Source organism: Salvelinus namaycush, chromosome 24, assembly GCF_016432855.1.
Source record: "Salvelinus namaycush isolate Seneca chromosome 24, SaNama_1.0, whole genome shotgun sequence".
Lineage (NCBI taxonomy): Eukaryota > Metazoa > Chordata > Actinopteri > Salmoniformes > Salmonidae > Salvelinus > Salvelinus namaycush.
In genome coordinates, this window is record NC_052330.1 from 35,944,497 (window position 1) to 35,971,605 (window position 27,109).

The 27,109-nt window shown below is 47.7% G+C and overlaps 1 protein-coding gene across 2 annotated transcripts in view; it reads right to left on the minus strand.

Moving 5' to 3' along the window:
• LOC120019200 (protein-tyrosine kinase 2-beta-like) overlaps positions 1-27,109 on the minus strand; it is a 67,988-nt gene that overhangs the window by 11,111 nt on the left and 29,768 nt on the right. For both annotated transcript variants that reach the window (XM_038962512.1, XM_038962511.1), the window contains 4 exons: positions 24,438-24,538; positions 23,240-23,355; positions 17,165-17,265; positions 16,784-16,873 (listed from right to left, as the gene is read on the minus strand). In XM_038962512.1, coding sequence (XP_038818440.1) covers positions 16,784-16,873; positions 17,165-17,265; positions 23,240-23,355; positions 24,438-24,538 — 408 coding nt within the window. The remainder of the gene's footprint in view (positions 1-16,783; positions 16,874-17,164; positions 17,266-23,239; positions 23,356-24,437; positions 24,539-27,109) is intronic.

Consider the following 27,109-nt stretch of genomic DNA (forward strand, 5'->3'; position numbering starts at 1 on the left):
ACCTTGCAATCCAATATGCAAAAGGTTTTAAAAGTGGACCCAGAGACCCTAACAGTAGATTTTATGCAACAAAAAGACAAAGAAAATCAAGGAGGATCTTCTCTTTTTACTGAACGTCCAAATGCTTGACATGCAGTCCTGCGCAAGGCAAACAAACAACTTATGTCTGGAAACAAGACCAAGGCTCTGAGGCCAGTCTAGAGCTGTTTTGAAGTAGAGTATGACATGACAACCTCCCAGCCTGCCACAGCATACCCTGACCTGCCAACCTCCCAGCCTGCCACAGCCTACCCTGACTTGCCAACTTCCCAGCCTGCCACAAGCTACCATGCCTTGCCAACCTCCCAGCCTGCCACAGCATACCCTGACCTGCCAACCTACCAGCCTGCCACAATCTACCAAGCCTTGCCAACCTCCCAGCCTGCCACAGCATACCCTGACCTGCCAACCTCCCAGTCTGCCACAATCTACCATGCCTTGCCAACCTCCCAGCCTGCCAGAGCATACCCTGACCTGCCAACCTACCAGCCTGCCACAATCTACCATGCCTTGCCAACCTCCCAGCCTGCCACAGCCTACCCTGACCTGCCAACCTCCCAGCCTGCCACAGCCTACCCTGACCTGCCAACCTCCCAGTCTGCCACAGCCTACCCTGACCTGCCAACCTCCCAGCCTGCCACAGCCTACCCTGACCTGCCAACCTCCCAGCCCGCCACAGCATACCCTGACATGCCAACCTCCCAGCCTGCCACAGCCTACCCTGACATGCCAACCTTCCAGCCTGCCACAGCATACCCTGACCTGCCAACCTCCCAGCCTGCCACAGCCTACCCTGACCTGCCAACCTCTCAGCCTGCCACAGCATACCCTGACCTGCCAACCTCCCAGCCTGCCACAGCATACCCTGACCTGCCAACCTACCAGCCTGCCACAGCCTACCCTACCCTGACCTGCCAACCTCCCAGCCTGCCACAGCATACCCTGACCTGCCAACCTCCCAGCCTGCCACAGCCTACCCTGCCCTGCCAACCTCCCAGCCTGCCACAGCCTACCCTGACCTGCCAACCTCCCAGCCTGCCACAGCCTACCCTGACCTGCCAACCTCCCAGCCTGCCACAGCCTACCCTGACCTGCCAACCTCCCAGCCTGCCACAGCATACCCTGACATGCCAACCTCCCAGCCTGCCACAGCCTACCCTGACCTGCCAACCTCCCAGCCTGCCACAGCCTACCCTGACATGCCAACCTCCCAGCCTGCCACAGCCTACCCTACCCTGACCTGCCAACCTCCCAGCCTGCCACAGCATACCCTGACCTGCCAACCTCCCAGCCTGCCACAGCCTACCCTGCCCTGCCAACCTCCCAGCCTGCCACAGCCTACCCTGCCCTGCCAACCTCCCAGCCTGCCACAGCCTACCCTGACCTGCCAACCTCCCAGCCTGCCACAGCCTACCCTGACCTGCCAACCTCCCAGCCTGCCACAGCCTACCCTGACCTGCCAACCTCCCAGCCTGCCACAGCCTACCCTGACCTGCCAACCTCCCAGCCTGCCACAGCCTACCCTGACCTGCCAACCTCCCAGCCTGCCACAGCCTACCCTACCCTGACCTGCCAACCTCCCAGCCTGCCACAGCATACCCTGACCTGCCAACCTCCCAGCCTGCCACAGCATACCCTGACCTGCCAACCTCCCAGCCTGCCACAGCCTACCCTGCCCTGCCAACCTCCCAGCCTGCCACAGCCTACCCTGACCTGCCAACCTCCCAGCCTGCCACAGCCTACCCTGACCTGCCAACCTCCCAGCCTGCCACAGCCTACCCTGACAACCTCCCAGCCTGCCACAGCCTACCCTGACCTGCCAACCTCCCAGCCTGCCACAGCCTACCCTGACCTGCCAACCTCCCAGCCTGCCACAGCCTACCCTGACCTGCCAACCTACCAGCCTGCCACAATCTATCATGCCTTGCCAACCTCCCAGCCTGCCACAGCATACCCTGACCTGCCAACCTCCCAGCCTGCCACAGCCTACCCTGACCTGCCAACCTCCCAGTCTGCCACAGTCTACCCTGACCTGCCAACCTCCCAGCCTGCCACAGCATACCCTGACCTGCCAACCTCCCAGCCTGCCACAGCCTACCCTGACCTGCCAACCTCCCAGCCTGCCACAGCCTACCCTGCCCTGCCAACCTCCCAGCCTGCCACAGCCTACCCTGACCTGCCAACCTCCCAGCCTGCCACAGCCTACCCTGACCTGCCAACCTCCCAGCCTGCCACAGCCTACCCTGACCTGCCAACCTCCCAGCCTGCCACAGCCTACCCTGACCTGCCAACCTCCCAGCCTGCCACAGCCTACCCTACCCTGACCTGCCAACCTCCCAGCCTGCCACAGCCTACCCTGACCTGCCACAGCCTACCCTGACCTGCCAACCTCCCAGCCTGCCACAGCCTACCCTGACCTGCCAACCTCCCAGCCTGCCACAGCCTACCCTGACCTGCCAACCTCCCAGCCTGCCACAGCCTACCCTGACCTGCCAACCTCCCAGCCTGCCACAGCATACCCTGACATGCCAACCTCCCAGCCTGCCACAGCCTACCCTGACCTGCCAACCTCCCAGCCTGCCACAGCCTACCCTGACATGCCAACCTCCCAGCCTGCCACAGCCTACCCTACCCTGACCTGCCAACCTCCCAGCCTGCCACAGCATACCCTGACCTGCCAACCTCCCAGCCTGCCACAGCCTACCCTGCCCTGCCAACCTCCCAGCCTGCCACAGCCTACCCTGCCCTGCCAACCTCCCAGCCTGCCACAGCCTACCCTGACCTGCCAACCTCCCAGCCTGCCACAGCCTACCCTGACCTGCCAACCTCCCAGCCTGCCACAGCCTACCCTGACCTGCCAACCTCCCAGCCTGCCACAGCCTACCCTGACCTGCCAACCTCCCAGCCTGCCACAGCCTACCCTGACCTGCCAACCTCCCAGCCTGCCACAGCCTACCCTACCCTGACCTGCCAACCTCCCAGCCTGCCACAGCATACCCTGACCTGCCAACCTCCCAGCCTGCCACAGCATACCCTGACCTGCCAACCTCCCAGCCTGCCACAGCCTACCCTGCCCTGCCAACCTCCCAGCCTGCCACAGCCTACCCTGACCTGCCAACCTCCCAGCCTGCCACAGCCTACCCTGACCTGCCAACCTCCCAGCCTGCCACAGCCTACCCTGACAACCTCCCAGCCTGCCACAGCCTACCCTGACCTGCCAACCTCCCAGCCTGCCACAGCCTACCCTGACCTGCCAACCTCCCAGCCTGCCACAGCCTACCCTGACCTGCCAACCTACCAGCCTGCCACAATCTATCATGCCTTGCCAACCTCCCAGCCTGCCACAGCATACCCTGACCTGCCAACCTCCCAGCCTGCCACAGCCTACCCTGACCTGCCAACCTCCCAGTCTGCCACAGTCTACCCTGACCTGCCAACCTCCCAGCCTGCCACAGCATACCCTGACCTGCCAACCTCCCAGCCTGCCACAGCCTACCCTGACCTGCCAACCTCCCAGCCTGCCACAGCCTACCCTGCCCTGCCAACCTCCCAGCCTGCCACAGCCTACCCTGACCTGCCAACCTCCCAGCCTGCCACAGCCTACCCTGACCTGCCAACCTCCCAGCCTGCCACAGCCTACCCTGACCTGCCAACCTCCCAGCCTGCCACAGCCTACCCTGACCTGCCAACCTCCCAGCCTGCCACAGCCTACCCTACCCTGACCTGCCAACCTCCCAGCCTGCCACAGCCTACCCTGACCTGCCACAGCCTACCCTGACCTGCCAACCTCCCAGCCTGCCACAGCCTACCCTGACCTGCCAACCTCCCAGCCTGCCACAGCATACCCTGACCTGCCAACCTCCCAGCCTGCCACAGCCTACCCTGACCTGCCAACCTCCCAGCCTGCCACAGCCTACCCTGACCTGCCAACCTCCCAGCCTGCCACAGCCTACCCTACCCTGACCTGCCAACCTCCCAGCCTGCCACAGCCTACCCTGACCTGCCACAGCCTACCCTGACCTGCCAACCTCCCAGCCTGCCACAGCCTACCCTGACCTGCCAACCTCCCAGCCTGCCACAGCATACCCTGACCTGCCAACCTCCCAGCCTGCCACAGCCTACCCTGACCTGCCAACCTCCCAGCCTGCCACAGCCTACCCTGACCTGCCAACCTCCCAGCCTGCCACAGCCTACCCTACCCTGACCTGCCAACCTCCCAGCCTGCCACAGCATACCCTGACCTGCCAACCTCCCAGCCTGCCACAGCCTACCCTGCCCAGCCAACCTCCCAGCCTGCCACAGCCTACCCTGCCCTGCCAACCTCCCAGCCTGCCACAGCCTACCCTGACCTGCCAACCTCCCAGCCTGCCACAGCCTACCCTACCCTGACCTGCCAACCTCCCAGCCTGCCACAGCATACCCTGACCTGCCAACCTCCCAGCCTGCCACAGCCTACCCTGCCCTGCCAACCTCCCAGCCTGCCACAGCCTACCCTGACCTGCCAACCTCCCAGCCTGCCACAGCCTACCCTGACCTGCCAACCTCCCAGCCTGCCACAGCCTACCCTGACCTGCCAACCTCCCAGCCTGCCACAGCCTACCCTGACCTGCCAACCTCCCAGCCTGCCACAGCCTACCCTGACCTGCCAACCTCCCAGCCTGCCACAGCCTACCCTGACCTGCCAACCTACCAGCCTGCCACAATCTACCATGCCTTGCCAACCTCCCAGCCTGCCACAGCATACCCTGACCTGCCAACCTCCCAGTCTGCCACAGCCTACCCTGACCTGCCAACCTCCCAGCCTGCCACAGAATACCCTGACCTGCCAACCTCCCAGCCTGCCACAGCCTACCCTGCCAACCTCCCAGCCTGCCACAGCCTACCCTGCCAACCTCCCAGCCTGCCACAGCCTACCCTGACCTGCCAACCTCCCAGCCTGCCACAGCCTACCCTGACCTGCCAACCTCCCAGCCTGCCACAGCCTACCCTGACCTGCCAACCTCCCAGCCTGCCACAGCCTACCCTGACCTGCCAACCTCCCAGCCTGCCACAGCCTACCCTACCCTGACCTGCCAACCTCCCAGCCTGCCACAGCCTACCCTGACCTGCCAACCTCCCAGCCTGCCACAGCCTACCCTGCCCTACCAACCTCCCAGCCTGCCACAGCCTACCCTGACCTGCCAACCTCCCAGCCTGCCACAGCCTACCCTGCCCTGCCAACCTCCCAGCCTGCCACAGCCTACCTTGCCCTGCCAACCTCCCAGCCTGCCACAGCCTACCCTGACCTGCCAACCTCCCAGCCTGCCACAGCCTACCCTGACCTGCCAACCTCCCAGCCTGCCACAGCCTACCCTGACCTGCCAACCTCTCAGCCTGCCACAGCCTACCCTGACCTGCCAACCTCCCAGCCTGCCACAGCCTACCCTGACCTGCCAACCTCCCAGCCTGCCACAGCCTACCCTGACCTGCCAACCTCCCAGCCTGCCACAGCCTACCCTGACCTGCCAACCTCCCAGCCTGCCACAGCCTACCCTGACCTGCCAACCTCCCAGCCTGCCACAGCCTACCCTGACCTGCCAACCTCCCAGCCTGCCACAGCCTACCCTGACCTGCCAACCTCCCAGCCTGCCACAGCCTACCCTGACCTGCCAACCTCCCAGCCTGCCACAGCCTACCCTGACCTGCCAACCTACCAGCCTGCCACAATCTACCATGCCTTGCCAACCTCCCAGCCTGCCACAGCATACCCTGACCTGCCAACCTCCCAGCCTGCCACAGCCTACCCTGACCTGCCAACCTCCCAGTCTGCCACAGCCTACCCTGACCTGCCAACCTCCCAGCCTGCCACAGAATACCCTGACCTGCCAACCTCCCAGCCTGCCACAGCCTACCCTGCCAACCTCCCAGCCTGCCACAGCCTACCCTGCCAACCTCCCAGCCTGCCACAGCCTACCCTGACCTGCCAACCTCCCAGCCTGCCACAGCCTACCCTGACCTGCCAACCTCCCAGCCTGCCACAGCCTACCCTGACCTGCCAACCTCCCAGCCTGCCACAGCCTACCCTGACCTGCCAACCTCCCAGCCTGCCACAGCCTACCCTACCCTGACCTGCCAACCTCCCAGCCTGCCACAGCCTACCCTGACCTGCCAACCTCCCAGCCTGCCACAGCCTACCCTGCCCTACCAACCTCCCAGCCTGCCACAGCCTACCCTGACCTGCCAACCTCCCAGCCTGCCACAGCCTACCCTGCCCTGCCAACCTCCCAGCCTGCCACAGCCTACCTTGCCCTGCCAACCTCCCAGCCTGCCACAGCCTACCCTGACCTGCCAACCTCCCAGCCTGCCACAGCCTACCCTGACCTGCCAACCTCCCAGCCTGCCACAGCCTACCCTGACCTGCCAACCTCCCAGCAGTCTGACCATGTTCATCTGAACACACCTCCAGAGCAGACCTCCCAAAACTACAGTTTGATAGACTCTAAATGGGAAGTATCTGGAAGATTGGTGTCTTGGGGAATAGTCTCCTGACAGCTACATGCTGGTGTACCACTACAGACAGTGCACTACAGCTGCTCTATCAAGCCCAGCTGGGAAACATCCTGACAACCTTGTCATACATACTGGGAAAAAATGACCTCCTCACTGTAGGAGAAAGAGTGTCTGAGGAGGTGAGAAAGGTGTCAGAGAAAGCACCCTGTTCCCAAGGACAAGCATGATTATATCCACCCTTCTACCAAGGAAAGATCTCCCCTGGCATAGCATCCACAATGTCAACCAAAAACATCCCCATGGAACTGCGCCTCACTACTAAATGTCAGCATCTCTCACCACCACAACCTGACATGCGAGCATTTTGTAAGACAACGTACACATGATGGAGTCACAGTCTTTGCCAAGGACCTGAAGGATGTTAGGCAGTTCCACAATCATGCCAGCCGCTACAACATACAATACATACATTCTATACGATTCTGTGCTTCCAACTTTGTGGCAACACTTTTGGGGGAACGCACTTAACCTGTTTCAGCATGACAATGCCCCCGTGCACAAAACGAGGTCCATACAGAAATGGTTTCGTCGAGATCGATGTGGAAGAACTTGACTGGCCTCCACAGAGCCCTGACCTCAACTCAATCAAATACCTTTGGGATGAATTGGAATGCCGATTGCGAGCCAGACCTAGTCGCCCAACATCAGTGCCCGACCTCATTAATGCTCTTGTAGCTGAATGGTAGTAATAGAAACAGCCCTGACCAGGAAGTGAACATCCCTCCTTATACCTGAGTCTCATCACTAGTAATAGAAACAGCCCTGACCAGGAAGTGAATATCCCTCCTTATACCTGAGTCTCATCACTAGTAATAGAAACAGCCCTGACCAGGAAGTGAATATCCCTCCTTATACCTGAGTCTCATCACTAGTAATAGAAACAGCCCTGACCAGGAAGTGAATATCCCTCCTTATACCTGAGTCTCATCACTAGTAATAGAAACAGCCCTGACCAGGAAGTGAACATCCCTCCTTATACATGAGTCTCATCACTAGTAATAGAAACAGCCCTGACCAGGAAGTGAATATCCCTCCTTATACCTGGGTCTCATCACTAGTAATAGAAACAGCCCTGACCAGGAAGTGAATATCCCTCCTTATACCTGAGTCTCATCACTAGTAATAGAAACAGCCCTGACCAGGAAGTGAATATCCCTCCTTATACCTGAGTCTCATCACTAGTAATAGAAACAGCCCTGACCAGGAAGTGAATATCCCTCCTTATACCTGAGTCTCATCACTAGTAATAGAAACAGCCCTGACCAGGAAGTGAATATCCCTCCTTATACCTGAGTCTCATCACTAGTAATAGAAACAGCCCTGACCAGGAAGTGAACATACCTCCTTATACCTGAGTCTCATCACTAGTAATAGAAACAGCCCTGACCAGGAAGTGAACATTCCTCCTTATACCTGAGTCTCATCACTAGTAATAGAAACAGCCCTGACCAGGAAGTGAACATTCCTCCTTATACCTGAGTCTCATCACTAGTAATAGAAACAGCCCTGACCAGGAAGTGAACATACCTCCTTATACCTGAGTCTCATCACTAGTAATAGAAACAGCCCTGACCAGGAAGTGAACATCCCTCCTTATACCTTAGTCTCATCACTAGTAATAGAAACAGCCCTGACCAGGAAGTGAACATTCCTCCTTATACCTGAGTCTCATCACTAGTAATAGAACCAGCCCTGACCAGGAAGTGAACATCCCTCCTTATACCTTAGTCTCATCACTAGTAATAGAAACAGCCCTGACCAGGAAGTGAACATTCCTCCTTATACCTGAGTCTCATCACTAGTAATATATAAATAGCCCTGACCAGGAAGTGAACATACCTCCTTATACATGAGTCTCATCACTAGTAATATATAAATAGCCCTGACCAGGAAGTGAACATACCTCCTTATACCTGAGTCTCATCACTAGTAATATATAAATAGCCCTGACCAGGTAGATAATTAAAATGGAAAGGAGTTAGTGCATCTCTATCCAGCCTTAGACCTGTATTTTCTTAATGGCACGATTAGAGGAAAATTCTTTGGGAAGGTTCACCTACTGCTCAGCTCTTGGGACCAGTGTTGTTGACTATGCAATAGGGCACCTTCTTTTGGGCACCTTCTCCATTAGTGCATTTACTGTCAGACCGCAGACACCATATTGTCACGCCCTGGCCTTAGTTATCTTTATTTTCTGTAATATTTTGGTTAGGTCAGGGTGTGACAGGGGGGATGTTTGTGTTTTTGTCTTGTCTTGGGTGGTTGTAGTGTCTAGGGGGTTTTGTTAGTGTATGGGTTAGTGTTGAGTGTAGGTTTCTAGGTATGTCTATGGTTGCCTGAATGGTTCTCAATCAGAGACAGCTGTCATTCATTTGTCTCTGATTGGGAGCCATCTTTAAGGCAGCCATAGGCATTGGGCTGTTGTGGGTAATTGTCTATGTCTAACGTTAGTAGCTGTGTGTGCACTTTCGTTTGTAGCTTCACGTTCGTGGTTTATTGTTTTTGTATAGTGTTTGTTTCATCTTCGTCTCTAATAAAAGATGTATTCATATCACTCTGCGTTTTGGTCCGATCCATGCTCCTCCTCAGACGAGGAGGAGAACGAACGTGACACATATTCTGATCACTGTCAGATGAATGTTTTTTTAAAAGACTTCTCCACCCAAAGATCACACAAACAGAGGCCCTGTACACTGATTAATAAAACACAGAGAGTCCTGTAGACTGACTCATCTAACATACAGATGGGCCCCAGACAGTGCAACACACTTCAACACAGTATTGCACTGCCCAGAAATTACAACCTGTATTAATGATTTCCTTTCAAGTACATTCAGCCCAAACCTCCCTGACATATAATTGGTATGTGAACAAATTAAATGAGATCTTTCATAAAGCAGATTTATGCTCAATTTTAAAAAATGCTTCAAATTAGAAACCTCAAAATTTGATGCCAAAATGTAATCTCATAAGGAAAAATATTGATCTTTATCAAATAGAAGACATCACCAATCACAAGATAGAGAATTTCAGAAACAATATTGTGACACATTGAAAAGAATACAAACCAAAACCTAAGATGGAAGAAACGGAAGCATTTTGAGAACACTCTGAAAGAGATTGAAGACTCCATGGATGGAAACCAGTTCCGGGGGAAATGGAATGTTCTAGATGGAAAACAAGAGGAATGATCTAGTCATTCAAAATAACAACACTGGGAAAGATCACTTTTGAAAGTCTCTATGGAATAATACCATCAGAAAACCTTACTTTAAACCACAAAAATATGCACAAAAAAAGCCTCTGCTCCCTAGAACACAAAATGAAAAACAACCAGAACACAACTGACAACCAAATTACACAGGCTGAAGAAGAAATTTACACTTTGGAAGAAAACACAAAGCCTTAAACCTGGATAGGCATGTGGCCCTGACCGTATCAGGAATGAAATGCTTAAACACAGTACTCCTGAGCTTCAGGATGCCTTATTAAAACTATTCAACCTGGTTTCGGAGAGTGGCTGCTTCCCTGATATCTGGAACCAGGGCCTCATAACCCTCATACATAAAAAAGGTGACAAATTAGACCCTAATAACTATAGGGGAATATGTGTCACCATTAACATTGGGAAACTGTTCTGCTGTATTCTCAATGACCGCTTACAGACCTTCCTCACACAACATAACGCTTTCAGCAACACAAACAAATAGTCTTTCTACTCGAACAACAGAACACATCCACACATTAAACACACTAATAAACCAGCATGTTCATCAGAACAACAGAACACATCCACACATTAAACACACTAATAAACCAGCATGTTCATCAGAACAACAGAACACATCCACACATTAAACACACTAATAAACCAGCATGTTCATCAGAACAGCAGAACACATTCACACATTAAACACACTAATAAACCAGCATGTTCATCAGAACAGCAGAACACATCCACACATTAAACACACTAATAAACCAGCATGTTCATCAGAACAGCAGAACACATCCACACATTAAACACACTAATAAACCAGCATGTTCATCAGAACAACAGAACACATTCACACATTAAACACACTAATAAACCAGCATGTTCATCAGAACAACAGAACACATCCACACATTAAACACACTAATAAACCAGCATGTTCATCAGAACAGCAGAACACATTCACACATTAAACACACTAATAAACCAGCATGTTCATCAGAACAACAGAACACATCCACACATTAAACACACTAATAAACCAGCATGTTCATCAGAACAACAGAACACATCCACACATTAAACACACTAATAAACCAGCATGTTCATCAGAACAGCAGAACACATTCACACATTAAACACACTAATAAACCAGCATGTTCATCAGAACAACAGAACACATCCACACATTAAACACACTAATAAACCAGCATGTTCATCAGAACAACAGAACACATCCACACATTAAACACACTAATAAACCAGCATGTTCATCAGAACAGCAGAACACATCCACACATTAAACACACTAATAAACCAGCATGTTCATCAGAACAACAGAATACATCCACACATTAAACACACTAATAAACCAGCATGTTCATCAGAACAACAGAACACATCCACACATTAAACACACTAATAAACCAGCATGTTCATCAGAACAACAGAATACATCCACACATTAAACACACTAATAAACCAGCATGTTCATCAGAACAACAGAACACATTCACACATTAAACACACTAATAAACCAGCATGTTCATCAGAACAACAGAACACATCCACACATTAAACACACTAATAAACCAGCATGTTCATCAGAACAACAGAACACATCCACACATTAAACACACTAATAAACCAGCATGTTCATCAGAACAGCAGAACACATTCACACATTAAACACACTAATAAACCAGCATGTTCATCAGAACAACAGAACACATCCACACATTAAACACACTAATAAACCAGCATGTTCATCAGAACAGCAGAACACATTCACACATTAAACACACTAATAAACCAGCATGTTCATCAGAACAACAGAACACATTCACACATTAAACACACTAATAAACCAGCATGTTCATCAGAACAACAGAACACATCCACACATTAAACACACTAATAAACCAGCATGTTCATCAGAACAACAGAACACATCCACACATTAAACACACTAATAAACCAGCATGTTCATCAGAACAACAGAACACATTCACACATTAAACACACTAATAAACCAGCATGTTCATCAGAACAACAGAACACATCCACACATTAAACACACTAATAAACCAGCATGTTCATCAGAACAACAGAACACATCCACACATTAAACACACTAATAAACCAGCATGTTCATCAGAACAACAGAACACATTCACACATTAAACACACTAATAAACCAGCATGTTCATCAGAACAGCAGAACACATCCACACATTAAACACACTAATAAACCAGCATGTTCATCAGAACAACAGAACACATCCACACATTAAACACACTAATAAACCAGCATGTTCATCAGAACAACAGAACACATTCACACATTAAACACACTAATAAACCAGCATGTTCATCAGAACAGCAGAACACATCCACACATTAAACACACTAATAAACCAGCATGTTCATCAGAACAACAGAACACATCCACACATTAAACACACTAATAAACCAGCATGTTCATCAGAACAGCAGAACACATTCACACATTAAACACACTAATAAACCAGCATGTTCATCAGAACAGCAGAGGAAAGGTATTTGCATGTTTTGTTGATTGTAAGAATGCTTTTGAACCCATATGACATGATGGACTATATTACATAGTGGCGTCAGTGATCCTGCCGACAAAGGACGGGTCTGAGGAGCTATTTGGCGTCGCAGCTGGACATCAAGCTAGCGAGGTGTTCTTGAACGCAGCCCGCGACGCGGTTAGTCATTGTGGCTGGGACCGCGGATTGTCCCGGGTTTGTGGCTGTTTAGATCCCTGCTGTTTGTTGTTTTCAATCTTCCCCGTGACCTGCACTGTTTGGAACTGCGAGGAGTAACAGCCTAAAATATGTTGCTAGCTACCATGACAAAGACCAAAGCCGGCGGGAGTACCGTTGAGGACAGGTCCAGTGGTGTCTCTCTATCACCGGTGAAGGATCTTTTAAACGAACAAAAAGAGACCTACAAGCAGTTGTTACAACAACAAGAAAATAGTTTCAAGTGTTTTGTCCAAATACTGGTGGATTCTACTAATAAAAGAATGGACGACCTGACCAGAGAGGTCCAGGACCTGAAGAACAGTTTGCAGTTCTCCACGGGTCAGCTCGACGAGTTGAAACAGGTGAACGTCAAGATGGCAGCAATCTGGAAGTCACTGAGAAAGGGCATTAGTTCTGTGTGAATCAAGTTTAAAAAAAAATTATATATATTTTTTTACTTTTATCCCTTTTACTCCCCAATTTAATGGTATCCAATTGGTAGTTACAGTCTTGTCTCATTGCTGCAACTCCCGTACGGACTCGGGAGAGGCGAAGGTCGAGAGCCATGAGTCCTCCAAAACACGACCCGCACTGCTTCTAGACACAATGCTCGCTTAACCCGGAAGCCAGCCACACCAATGTGTCAGAGGATCCCTGCCAGCCAAATCCTCCCCTAACCCAGATGGCGCTGGGCCAATTACGCGCCTCCCCATGGGTCTCCCAGTCGCGGCTGGTTGCGACAGAGCCTGGACTCGAACCAGGATCTCTAGTGGCACAGCTAGCAACTGCGATGCAGTGCCTTAGACCACTGCGCCACTCGGGGGGGCCAGAACGGAGTTTTTTGCACAAGGGGTGAGACAAGGGTGTAGTTTAAGTCCAACCCCGTTCAACGTCTATATCAACGAACTAGCAGTGTTGTTGGACCAATCTGCAGCCCCTGGACTCACCCTCAAAGATGAGGTCAGATTCCTGCTCTACCAAGATGACCTTGTCCTACTGTCACCAACAGATCAAGGTCTACCCAGATGACCTTGTCCTACTGTCACTAACAGATCAAGGTCTACCCAGATGACCTTCTCCTACTGTCACCAACAGATCAAGGTCTACCCAGACGACCTTCTCCTACTGTCACCAACAGATCAAGGTCTACCCAGATGACCTTCTCCTACTGTCACTAACAGATCAAGGTCTACCCAGACGACCTTCTCCTACTGTCACCAACAGATCAAGGTCTACCCAGATGACCTTCTCCTACTGTCACTAACAGATCAAGGTCTACCCAGATGACCTTCTCCTACTGTCACTAACAGATCAAGGTCTACCCAGATGACATTGTCCTACTGTCACCAACAGATCAAGGTCTACCCAGACGACCTTCTCCTACTGTCACCAACAGATCAAGGTCTACCCAGATGACCTTCTCCTACTGTCACTAACAGATCAAGGTCTACCCAGATGACCTTCTCCTACTGTCACTAACAGATCAAGGTCTACCCAGAAGACATTGTCCTACTGTCACCAACAGATCAAGGTCTACCCAGATGATGTTGTCCTACTGTCACCAACAGATCAAGGTCCACCCAGATGATGTTGTCCTACTGTCACCAACAGAGCAAGGTCTACAGGAACAACTTAACATTCTTTATGAATACAGAATCAACTGGACAATCAACATTGACTTTCAGAAAACCAAAGTTGTGATTTTTCAGAAAAAGGCTAGAAATCAGAGTAGCAGACACTCCTTCAAATTAGGAAAGGAAACAGGAAATATCCTGGGACAGGAAATATCCTGGTTAAACATGTCCAATGGTACAACTACCTGGGACAGGAAATACCCTGGTTGAACATGTCCAATGGTACAACTACCTGGGACAGGAAATACCCTGGTTGAACATGTCCAATGGTACAACTACCTGGGACAGGAAATACCCTGGTTGAACATGTCCAATGGTACAACTACCTGGGACAGGAAATACCCTGGTTGAACATGTCCAATGGTACAACTACCTGGGACAGGAAATACCCTGGTTGAACATGTCCAATGGTACAACTACCTGGGACAGGAAATACCATGGTTGAACATGTCCAATGGTACAACTACCTGGGACAGGAAATACCCTGGTTGAACATGTCCAATGGTACAACTACCTGGGACAGGAAATACCCTGGTTAAACATGTCCAATGGTACAACTACCTGGGACAGGAAATACCCTGGTTGAACATGTCCAATGGTACAACTACCTGGGACAGGAAATACCATGGTTGAACATGTCCAATGGTACAACTACCTGGGACTAATAATCAGTGTCTCTGGTGGATTTGGTCTTGCAGAGAATGCACTAAAATAAAAAGCCTGCAAAGCATTTTACTCCATTAAAAGACAATTCTAAAAAAATGAATATTCCTATCCAAATCTGGTGAAAAATATTAAATAGTGTAATTTTACCAATTGTACTATATGGAAGTGAGGTTTAGGGACCAACTTGCAATTACGATTATAAGCATTGGGAGAAAAACCCTATAAAAATCTACATACAGAATTCTGCAGTATTATCCTAAATATCCAAAAGAAAGTACCAAATAATTAATGCAGAGCGGAACTCGAACGATTCCCTTTTAATTGTAAATATAAAGAAAAGGACACTAACATTTTGGCACCATTTGAAATGAAGCCCCAAAACAGCCTTACAGTTCAAAAGCACTGGAATCCACAAGAGCTGAACCCTGAAAAGGAGTCCCCCCTATGTCAGCTGTTTAAAACACAAAACAACCCTATTATACAAACACACAGGGAAATCAGTCAAATTGTTACAGAAATGAAAACCTCCTATTTGACAAATTGGGAAAATGAAACAAACACAGAATAAACTAAATTGCTGTTTGGCTTCAAAATATAATACAAATTGGCAGAATATCTCTACTCTGTCAGAGATACAAAACAGAGACAGATCCTGACCCTCAGCGATCACTAGTGAAAGAAAGAGAGAGAGAGAAAGAGAGCGAGAAATTGAGAGTAAGAGAGAGAGATCTAGAGAGTAAGAGAGAAAGAAAGAGATCGAGAGAGTAAAAGAGAGAGCGATTAAGAGAGATGGAGGGGGAAGAGAGCGAGAGGGAGAGTAAGAGAGAGATGGAGGGGGAAGAGAGAGAGAGGGAGAGTAAGAGAGATGGAAAGAGTAAAAGAGAGAGAGAGTAAGAGAGATGAGGGGGAAGAGAGCGAGAGAGAGGGCGAGAGAGATGGAGAGAGTAAAAGAGAGAGAGAGAGTAAGAGAGATGGAGAGATTAAAAGAGAGAGAGAGTAAGAGAGATGGAGAGAGTAAAAGAGAGATGGAGGGGGAAGAGAGAGAGAGAGAGAGTAAAAGAGAGATGGAGGGGGAAGAGAGAGAGAGATAGAGAGAGAGAGAGAGAGAGAGATACTGTTATACACAGAGAGAGAGAGAAAGAGAGAGAGAGAGCGAGAGAGAGAGATGGAAAGAGTAAAAGAGAGAGAGAGTACGAGAGATGGAGGGGAGAGAGAGAGGGAGAGAGAGAGTAAGAGAGATGGAGAGAGTAAAAGAGAGAGAGAGAGTAAGAGAGATGGAGATTAAAAGAGAGAGAGAGTAAGAGAGATGGAGGGGGAAGAGAGCGAGAGAGAGTAAGAGCGATGGAGAGAGTAAAAGAGAGATGGAGGGGGAAGAGAGAGAGAGGGAGAGTAAGAGAGATGGAAAGAGTAAAAGAGAGAGAGCGTAAGAGAGATGGAGGGGGAAGAGAGAGAGAGAGAGAGTAAAAGAGATGGAGGGGGAAGAGAGAGTAAGAGAGATGGAGAGAGTAAAAGAGAGATGGAGGGGGAAGAGAGAGAGAGAGAGTAAAAGAGATGGAGGGGGAAGGGAGAGAGAGAGTAAGAGAGATGGAGAGAGTAAAAGAGAGAGAGAGTAAGAGAGATGGAGAGATTAAAAGAGAGAGTAAGAGATACTGTTATATATACACACAGACAGACAGACAGACAGACAGACAGACAGACAGACAGACAGACAGACAGACAGACAGACAGACAGACAGACAGACAGACAGACAGACAGACAGACAGACAGACAGACAGACAGACAGACAGACAGACAGACAGAGAGAGAGAGAGAGAGAGAGAGAGAGAGAGAGAAGGAAACTGCTCAGTGATTTCCCCATGAGAGACAGAAATACTGCAAAAGGACCTCCAAAACATGTCAACAGACTTACCAAACATCCAGACATCACTAGCCGTTGTGAAGCGTCTGAAGTTAATGGATTCTGGAGCCATCCATTTTATAGGTAATCGGCTCACTGAAGCTGTGGAAGTGACGCAGAAAGACAGTGGAAATGTTTTGTATATACATGTATTTAGCCAGTGTGGGGCCAGTATTTAAGAGAACACAGACAGACCAACAACCACTCCATGGGAGAATCTCAATTACATTTCCTTGATTCCTTGCATCCTCTCGCCTCCTTCTCAAAACCCATTGGATGAGAAGGTCAGAAGTCCCGCCCATCTGACTTTCTCATCCAATGGGTTTTTAAAAAATGAGACGTGGTGAGAGGACGCGAGAAATCAAGGAAATGACATTGAGATTCTCCCCATACCCTTGTAATATTCTTCTTCCTCGATGTATCTGGACAGACCAAAGTCTCCCAGCCTAACACAGTCTGCTGTGGCCACCAGCACGTTCCTCACCGCTATGTCCCTGTTGGGACACAATAAACAGGTTCGTTGAAACAGGGAGGTACTACCTGAAGTTGTCCAATAAGAACACGGGGTTTTTGTCATCTGTTGTAAGATGTTTAGCTACGGTGTGCTCTAATGAACACGACCCTGTTCTCTGGGTTAGAGGAATATGGGTGTCAACGTGGCTGTCCTACCTGTGCTTTGTCTCTGTGGGAACACAGCATGTTGGTGGGTTACCATGTTGTTGTCATGCTGTGTTTCTACCATGTTGTGTTGTCATGCTGTGTTGCTACCATGTTGTGTTGTCATGCTGTGTTGCTACCATGCTTTGTTGTTGTCATGTTGTGTTGCTACCATGATGTGTTGTTGTCATGTTGTGTTGCTACCATGTTGTGTTGTTGTTTGTTATTGTCATATTGTGTTGCTACCATGTTGTGTTGTCGTCATGTTGTGTTGCTACCATGATGTGTTGTTGTCATGTTGTGTTGCTACCATGATGTGTTGTTGTCATGTTGTGTTGCTACCATGATGTGTTGTTGTCATGTTGTGTTGCTACCATGTTGTGTTGCTGCCATGTCGTGTTGCTACCATGATGTTGTTGTCATGTTGTGCTACCATGATGTGTTGTTGTCATGTTGTGCTACCATGATGTGTTGTTGTCATGCTGTGTTGCTACCATGCTGTGTTGTCATGATGTGTTGTTGTCATGTTGTGTTGCTACCATGATGTGTTGTTGTCATGTTGTGTTGCTACCATGCTGTGTTGTCATGTTGTGTTGAACCATGCTGTGTTGCCATGTTGTGTTGTTGTCATGTTGTGTTGTTGTCATGTTGTGTTGAACCATGCTGTGTTGTCATGATGTGTTGTTGTCATGTTGTGTTGAACCATGCTGTGTTGTCATGATGTGTTGTTGTCATGTTGTGTTGAACCATGCTGTGTTGTCATGATGTGTTGTTGTCATGTTGTGTTGAACCATGCTGTGTTGTCATGTTGTGTTGTTGTCATGTTGTGTTGAACCATGCTGTGTTGTCATGTTGTGTTGTTGTCATGCTGTGTTGCTACCATGCTGTGTTGTCATGTTGTGTTGTTGTCATGTTGTGTTGAACCATGCTGTGTTGTCATGATGTGTTGCTGTCATGTTGTGTTGCTACCATGCTGTGTTGTCATGCTGTGTTGCTACCATGCTGTGTTGTCATGTTGTGCTACCATGATGTGTTGTTGTCATGTTGTGCTACCATGATGTGTTGTTGTCATGCTGTGTTGCTACCATGCTGTGTTGTCATGTTGTGTTGTTGTCATGTTGTGTTGAACCATGCTGTGTTGTCATGTTGTGTTGTTGTCATGTTGTGCTACCATGATGTGTTGTTGTCATGCTGTGTTGCTACCATGCTGTGTTGTCATGATGTGTTGTTGTCATGTTGTGTTGAACCATGCTGTGTTGTCATGTTGTGTTGTTGTCATGTTGTGTTGAACCATGCTGTGTTGTCATGCTGTGTTGCTACCATGCTGTGTTGTCATGTTGTGTTGTTGTCATGTTGTGTTGAACCATGCTGTGTTGTCATGATGTGTTGCTGCCATGTCGTGTTGTAGTCTTAGGTCTCTCTTTATGTAGTGCTGTGGTATCTCTCTTGTCCTGATGTGTGTTTTGTCTTACACCTTTAATCTGAGCCCCCGTCATCGCTTTTTGCCTCTTGATAGGCCGTCATTGTAAATAAGAATTACGTTCTTAATTGACTTGCCTAGTTAAATAAAGGTTGAATAAATATAAACAACAACACGGGTTATGGGGCAGAAATACTACTTTACATCATGGACATCGACACCGAGTGTACAAAACATTGACATCTGTTCTTTCCATGACACAGGCTGACCAGGTGAATCCAGGTGAAAAGCTATGATCCCTTATTGATGTCACTTGTTAAATCCACTTCAAATCAGTGTAGATGAAAAGGGAGGAGACGGGTTAAATGATTTTTAAGCCTCGAAGACAATTGAGACATGGATTGTGTGTATGTGTGCCATTCAGAGGGTGAATGGGTAAGATATAGATATATACAGTAAATGCCTTTGAATGGGGTATGGTAGTAGGGGCCAGGCACATCCCACTCATGAGTTTCTTGTGTGTATCAAGAATGGTCCACCACCCAAAGGACATCCAGCCAACTTGACTGTGGGAAGCATTGGAGTCAACATGGGCCAGCATCCCTGTGGAATGCTATCGACACCTTGTCGGGTGGTAGTGCAACTCAATATTAGGAAGGTGTTCTTAATGTTTTGTATACTCTGTGTCTGTTTTACATATCTAAGAGTGTGATGAAGTGTTTTCTGAAGAGGAATTGTCACACCCTGACCTTAGAGAGCTTTTTATGTCTCTATTTTGGTTTGGTCAGGGTGTGATTTGGGGTGGGCATTCTATGTTCTTTTTTCTATGATTTGTATTTCTGTGTGTTTGGCCGGGTGTGGTTCTCAATCAGGGACAGCTGTCTATCGTTGTCTCTGATTAAGAACCATACTTAGGTTGCCTTTTCCCACCTGTATTTGTGGGTAGTTGTCTATGTGTTGTTGCCTGTCAGCACTCATTTTTGTATAGCGTCACGGTTCGTTTGTTATTTTGTTAGTTTGTTTAGTGTTCGTTCTTTAAATAAATTAGTATGTATACATCCCACGCTGCGCCTTGGTCTCCTCTCTTTGACGGCCGTGGCAGGAATATGGTGGCCAACATGGAATATGGGTGTCAAGATGGCCGCCCTACCTGTGCGGGAAAAGCTATACGGACAAGCCTGGTGCCCAAATTGATGACGTATGAGAGTCAAGCAGAGATAAATGGATTCGGTTCAGTCAGTCGTCAGTGATGAGCCCTTCCCAGCTAGCTTGTTTATGCTGACTAGCTGGCAACAACAGAATCATTGCGCTAGTTAATACTCAATAAAAGAAAGGGATGTTTATTTTGATGGGTGAGGGAGGGAGAAATAACTTGTAGTATTGGTCACCTTCTGGATGCCACCGTGACATGCCAATTAGCTAACGTAACGATAAGCCGGTGTGAATGACCAGTACAACGGTGTTGTATCGAGGTACTTCCCACTGGGCTAACGTAACGATAAGCCGGTGTGAATGACCAGTACAACGGTGTTGTATCGAGGTACTTCCCACTGGGCTAACGTAACGATAAGCCGGTGTGAATGACCAGTACAACGGTGTTGTATCGAGGTACTTCCCACTGGGCTAACGTAACGATAAGCCGGTGTGAATGACCAGTACAAAGGTGTTGTATCGAGGTACTTCCCACTGGGCTAACGTAACCAATTTTGATACAGCCCACTTTATTATATTCAGAGTAGGATAGCAGCCCACACAAGAAATAACTTTGTATATTGGTAGTAACCATCTGGATGTCACTGATGTCTACTGATCAATGGAGAGACTTTGTGCTGCAAGCCAGTAGCAGAACAACATGGCACACAATGTGTCCTTTTTGTTCCTGTTCCTGCTTGCCGACTAATGCTGAGCACTGCTGTCCTGCAGTAAAGGAGAGGGAAGTAGTTAGATAGTGTAGATAATATCAGGCCAGTAAAGGAGAGGGAAGTAGTTAGAGGTTGAAGCTAATATCAGGCCAGTAAAGGAGAGGGAAGTAGTTAGATAGTGTAGATAATATCAGGCCAGTAAAGGAGAGGGAAGTAGTTAGAGGTTGAAGCTAATATCAGGCCAGTAAAGGAGAGGGAAGTAGTTAGATAGTGTAGATAATATGAGGCCAGTAAAGGAGAGGGAAGTAGTTAGAGGTTGAAGCTAATATCAGGCCAGTAAAGGAGAGGGAAGTAGTTAGATAGTGTAGATAATATCAGACCAGTAAAGGAGAGGGAAGTAGTTAGATAGTGTAGATAATATCAGGCCAGTAAAGGAGAGGGAAGTAGTTAGAGGTTGAAGCTAATATCAGGCCAGTAAAGGAGAGGGAAGTAGTTAGATAGTGTAGATAATATCAGGTCAGTAAAGGAGAGGGAAGTAGTTAGATAGTGTAGATAATATCAGGCCAGTAAAGGAGAGGGAAGTAGTTAGATAGTGTAGCTAATATCAGGCCAGTAAAGGAGAGGGAAGTAGTTAGATAGTGTAGCTAATATCAGGCCAGTAAAGGAGAGGGAAGTAGTTAGATAGTGTAGATAATATCAGGCCAGTAAAGGAGAGGGAAGTAGTTAGATAGTGTAGATAATATCAGGCCAGTAAAGGAGAGGGAAGTAGTTAGATAGTGTAGCTAATATCAGGCCAGTAAAGGAGAGGGAAGTAGTTAGATAGTGTAGCTAATATCAGGCCAGTAAAGGAGAGGGAAGTAGTTAGATAGTGTAGCTAATATCAGGCCAGTAAAGGAGAGGGAAGTAGCAAGATATTATCTACACTATCAGGCCAGTAAAGGAGAGGGAAGTAGTTAGATAGTGTAGATAATATCAGGCCAGTAAAGGAGAGGGAAGTAGTTAGATAGTGTAGATAATATCAGGCCAGTAAAGGAGAGGGAAGTAGTTAGATAGTGTAGCTAATATCAGGCCAGTAAAGGAGAGGGAAGTAGTTAGATAGTGTAGCTAATATCAGGCCAGTAAAGGAGAGGGAAGTAGTTAGATAGTGTAGATAATATCAGGCCAGTAAAGGAGAGGGAAGTAGTTAGATAGTGTAGATAATATGAGGCCAGTAAAGGAGAGGGAAGTAGTTAGAAGTTGAAGCTAATATCAGGCCAGTAAAGGAGAGGGAAGTAGCAAGATAGTGTAGATAATATGAGGCCAGTAAAGGAGAGGGAAGTAGTTAGAAGTTGAAGCTAATATCAGGCCAGTAAAGGAGAGGGAAGTAGTTAGATAGTGTAGATAATATGAGGCCAGTAAAGGAGAGGGAAGTAGTTAGATAGTGTAGATAATATGAGGCCAGTAAAGGAGAGGGAAGTAGTTAGAAGTTGAAGCTAATATCAGGCCAGTAAAGGAGAGGGAAGTAGTTAGATAGTGTAGCTAATATCAGGCCAGTAAAGGAGAGGGAAGTAGTTAGATAGTGTAGCTAATATCAGGCCAGTAAAGGAGAGGGAAGTAGTTAGATAGTGTAGATAATATCAGGCCAGTAAAGGAGAGGGAAGTAGTTAGATAGTGTAGATAATATCAGGCCAGTAAAGGAGAGGGAAGTAGTTAGAAGTTGAAGCTAATATGAGGCCAGTAAAGGAGAGGGAAGTAGCAAGATAGTGTAGATAATATCAGGCCAGTAAAGGAGAGGGAAGTAGCAAGATAGTGTAGATAATATCAGGCCAGTAAGGAGAGGGAAGTAGCAAGATAGTGTAGATAATATCAGGCCAGTAAAGGAGAGGGAAGTAGTTAGAAGTTGAAGCTAATATCAGGCCAGTAAAGGAGAGGGAAGTAGTTAGATAGTGTAGATAATATCAGGTCAGTAAAGGAGAGGGAAGTAGCTTTAGATAGTGTAGATAATATCAGGCCAGTAAAGGAGAGGGAAGTAGTTAGATAGTGTAGATAATATCAGGCCAGTAAAGGAGAGGGAAGTAGTTAGAAGTTGAAGCTAATATCAGGCCAGTAAAGGAGAGGGAAGTAGCAAGATAGTGTAGATAATATCAGGCCAGTAAAGGAGAGGGAAGTAGCAAGATAGTGTAGATAATATCAGGCCAGTAAAGGAGAGGGAAGTAGCAAGATAGTGTAGATAATATCAGGCCAGTAAAGGAGAGGGAAGTAGCAAGATAGTGTAGCTAATATCAGGCCAGGGTGACAGGCTAAAGCACATTTATTGTAGTGATTTTTACAGAAAATTTTAAACTACGGCATTAACATCTACATAAAAATAAATAAACAATTACTCTTCGACAAGTTTCAAATTCTCGTTGAAGTTTCTAGCCACACGCATGAACTAGCTAGCTGGGATGACTGACTCAACTGAATCAGTTTGTCCCCACTCTACTCTCGCTGCGTGACATACGTCATCAATTTTGGGACCCCAGGCGTGTCCGTATAGCCTCCCCCTACCTGTGCACCATGTTGATTCCTTCCAGGTAGACCAGAGCTTTACAGATCTGCAGGCTGAAGAGGACCAGCGTTATGTTGGTCAGCTTGTGCTTGTTCTCTTCTAGGTAGTTGCCCAGCTGGAAGACAGATGGAACAGAATGATAGGGCAGCTACCAGCTAGCAGGCAGAAGAAGCTGGTAGAGAAGCGCCTGGAGAGTCACTGGTTTGAATCCCAGGTCTGACAGGAGAAATTGTGCTATAAGTCAAGTGTATCCGAGTTTCCAAGTTCATTTCGGCTACTGTTGTCTTACTTAGCCATACTGGTAGAGCTCCATGACGATTCACACATCATGGCAAAAAACATAGCATTATGGCTAACAACATAGCATCATGGCTAACAACATAGTGTCATGGCTAACAGCATAGCATAATGGCTAACAACATAGCGTCATGGCTAACAGCATAGCATAATGGCTAACAACATAGCGTCATGGCTAACAGCATAGCATAATGGCTAACAACATAGCGTCATGGCTAACAGCATAGCATAATGGCTAACAACATAGCGTCATGGCTAACAGCATAGCATAATGGCTAACAACATAGCGTCATGGGTAACAGCATAGCATAATGGCTAACAACATAGCGTCATGGTAACAGCATAGCATAATGACTAACAACTTAGAATGCATTCGTTAATTCACTCTGCAGTGCCAGAGAGAGTAAATTCAGAGTGTTGACAGATTGTTTGTAAATTCAGAGCTTTTCGCTCTCGGAGCGTTCAGAGCGCACACTGGACACTCTGGCCCGAGGAGTAGGGTTGATCTGAGCATTCTGACCTCACAACAGCAGTCAAGCACCCAAGCTAACTGGCTAAAGTTAGCTAGCTTGCTAGCTACTTCCAGACACAAATGAGAGAACACTTCACTCTGACCATTTTACTCCCTCTAGCAGAGCTGGTTAGGCTGTTTTCATGTTATCCAGAGCGTTGGTGACTGTAACTGGGCTGCTGGCCACAATTTAATTACACTTTTTTTGCCGACTTTTACTGACACCGGCCATATTCAACAGGTGTTGAGCGTTCGTAAATTCATCAGTTATTCTGCACTCTGGCACACTCAGACGAGAGTGCTCTGAAATCGGAGTAGATAGCCAGAGCGAATTTACAAACGCACCCATAGTGTCATGGCTAACAACATAGTATGGCTGTGGTTCTCACCTCTCCATACTGGTATAACTCCATGACAATCCACACAGGGTCTTCCTCTATGACACCGATCAGACTGACGATGTGGGGGTGCTTCAAGTTCTTCATGATCACTGGAGAATAGACAGGTTTAACCATTCAACTTTTCCTTACATTTTTATATGAAGGCTACATTAGAAGAGGGATACACAGGGGCGCAACTTCCACTGGGTACGGGGGGGACATGTACCCCCCCCCCCCCTCCCCCATTGTAAAATTGCATTTTTGTCCCCCCCAGTTTTATCATTGGAATGTGATACAAAACAAGGCTATGGTGTGCTTTATGACCATGCGGACACCTCCGAGGGGTCGGGTAGGCTGTTTGGAGTGTTTATCCGACTGGATATTATAATAATACTTACTAATAGTATGTATACCACAGCATCGTTGTTTCTGATTGGTCAGAAGGGCATTCTAGAATGTACATTAATAACCAGATATCGGGACAGTTGGGAAAAGATATCGGGACAGTTGGGAAAAGATATCGGGACAGTTGGGAAAAGATATCGGGACAGTTGGGAAAAGATATCGGGACAGTTGGGAAAAGATATCGGGACACCTTGCAATCGTGACGCAATATGCACCTACACATGCAGACTGTACCTCCTACAACGTTACAGAAAGATAAACCAACAACCACTCATACTGAAATAGGATACATTATAAACACAGGTCCAATGAGGAAAAGCATAGCTAGCATTGTTTTTGCAGAGCATCTGATGACCTAACGTGGTGAGTGATGAACATGAATTTATCCTGTCCCCTCTGCTGCTAAAGATGTCAAATCCTCCCACGTGTTTCTAGTTTCACCGGCTATTTTCAGCAACTAGTATTTTTTTTTTATTCGCCTGCATATTGGCAGGCTGGCTAGAAACAAACTATTTAGCTCGCTTCTAGCCTAGTGTTTGATATGCTATGCAATCTCCTTGTAATGAACAGTGTCGAGTGTCCTGACGAGAAGGAAAACTTTCCTAGCTGTGCCAGGCAAAATCGGGCATCACCAGCTCATTGTTATGGATGTATCCAAATGAATGACAATAGAAAAGATCTTCAACAAATACAAATGCAGCTACTTTGCTGTTATTCTGGCTGCAGATGTTGTTGGCCACCTAACAAGCAAGGGACAAGAACATTGCCAGAGAGCATGGCTATGGAACATACAGGATGAACAACTTGGTCCATAAATATATCTCTAGCAACCAATTATTTATACCGGTAAACGTGTGCTTTAGTATTGTTTGTGGTATAAGCGGGATAAACGGGATAAACATCTCCGTTCTGTACATTACTTTGGAAAAATTAACTCCGCAAACTCAGCTCCGCCTCGTCCCGGTGCATCATCCATTATTTCCAAGGTAATGTACAGAACGGAGATGTTAATCCCTAACGTATTGTCTCTACAGATCAGGTCTGTTGATGCTTATTCAAGTGATCATGAAGTGTTCAAAAAACAAAGTAAGTAGCGTTGCGAGTCTTGTCTTGTGTGAGCCAGGATGGAGCCTATCTCCTGTTTCTGTAGCGTGAAGCAGCTTGATGTAGCCTACAAGTAGACCCCCTGGACAGGACACTAGTCTATCGCAGGGCCACACCCACAATATCTTCTTAATGCTGTGTGCCAAGAAGTGGGTATACTCTAATTTTGCCAAAACAAATTCCCATATTGCTTGAAGAAGTGGGTATACTCTAATTTTGCCAGAACAAATTCCCATATTGCTTAAAACAAATTCCCATATTGCTTAAAACAAATTCCCATATTGCTTGAAGAAGTGGGTATACTCAAATTTTGCCAAAACAAATTCCCATATTGCTTGAAGAAGTGGGTATACTCAAATTTTTCCAAAACAAATTCCCATATTGCCTGAAGAAGTGGGTATAGTCAAATTGACAGATTTCCCATATTCCCATATTATGAAAAAAATATTTGATAAAATATTGAATTCGGCCTTTACTACTACAGCCTATAAAATCTAATTGAATAACACATTCATTAATGACAATAAAAGACTGTCAAGGAAAAAGGTTTTGAAGTGTCTGTTCTATATCTTGGACATATAAGAAAGCTCAGGTATTATTTTAGTTATTTTTGGAAACAGATTTAACCCCTTATTTTTGTTGGCACAAAACTACCTCCATAATTCCTTTTATTTGTATGAGTTACCGTGGTTACCTTCAGACTAGTCCTGTGACACTTGTTGGGGTCGTAGAGCAAAACGGAGAACACCATCGTGTCCGTGAGAATCTCATCTTTCCACATTAGTTTTGTAGGCCAAACTGTTTTTGTGAGAAGATTTTCAGGATGTCTCATGGTCTGACAAACACCGTTGTAGCTCTGCCACCTTCCACCGCAGACGAGGAAGGCCGAGGATGCAGTGGATTGAGATCCAGCCCATTACAAAAATATATATTACTGACCATTTTGATGGGGATATTTTTAATTAGGGTACTTAGATTGACGCACAGGTGCGTCAAAAAACTATTTTTAAACCACATCAGGAGACCACTTTTGAGGTCTGCAAAAAAAATTAAGAAATTACACCACCGGTGCCAAGCAGGGTCCCATTTTTACAGTCTTTGGTATGACTTGGCCGGGGATCCCAACTTTTCAATCTCAGGGCGGACACTCTAACCACAAGGCTAGTGAGTTG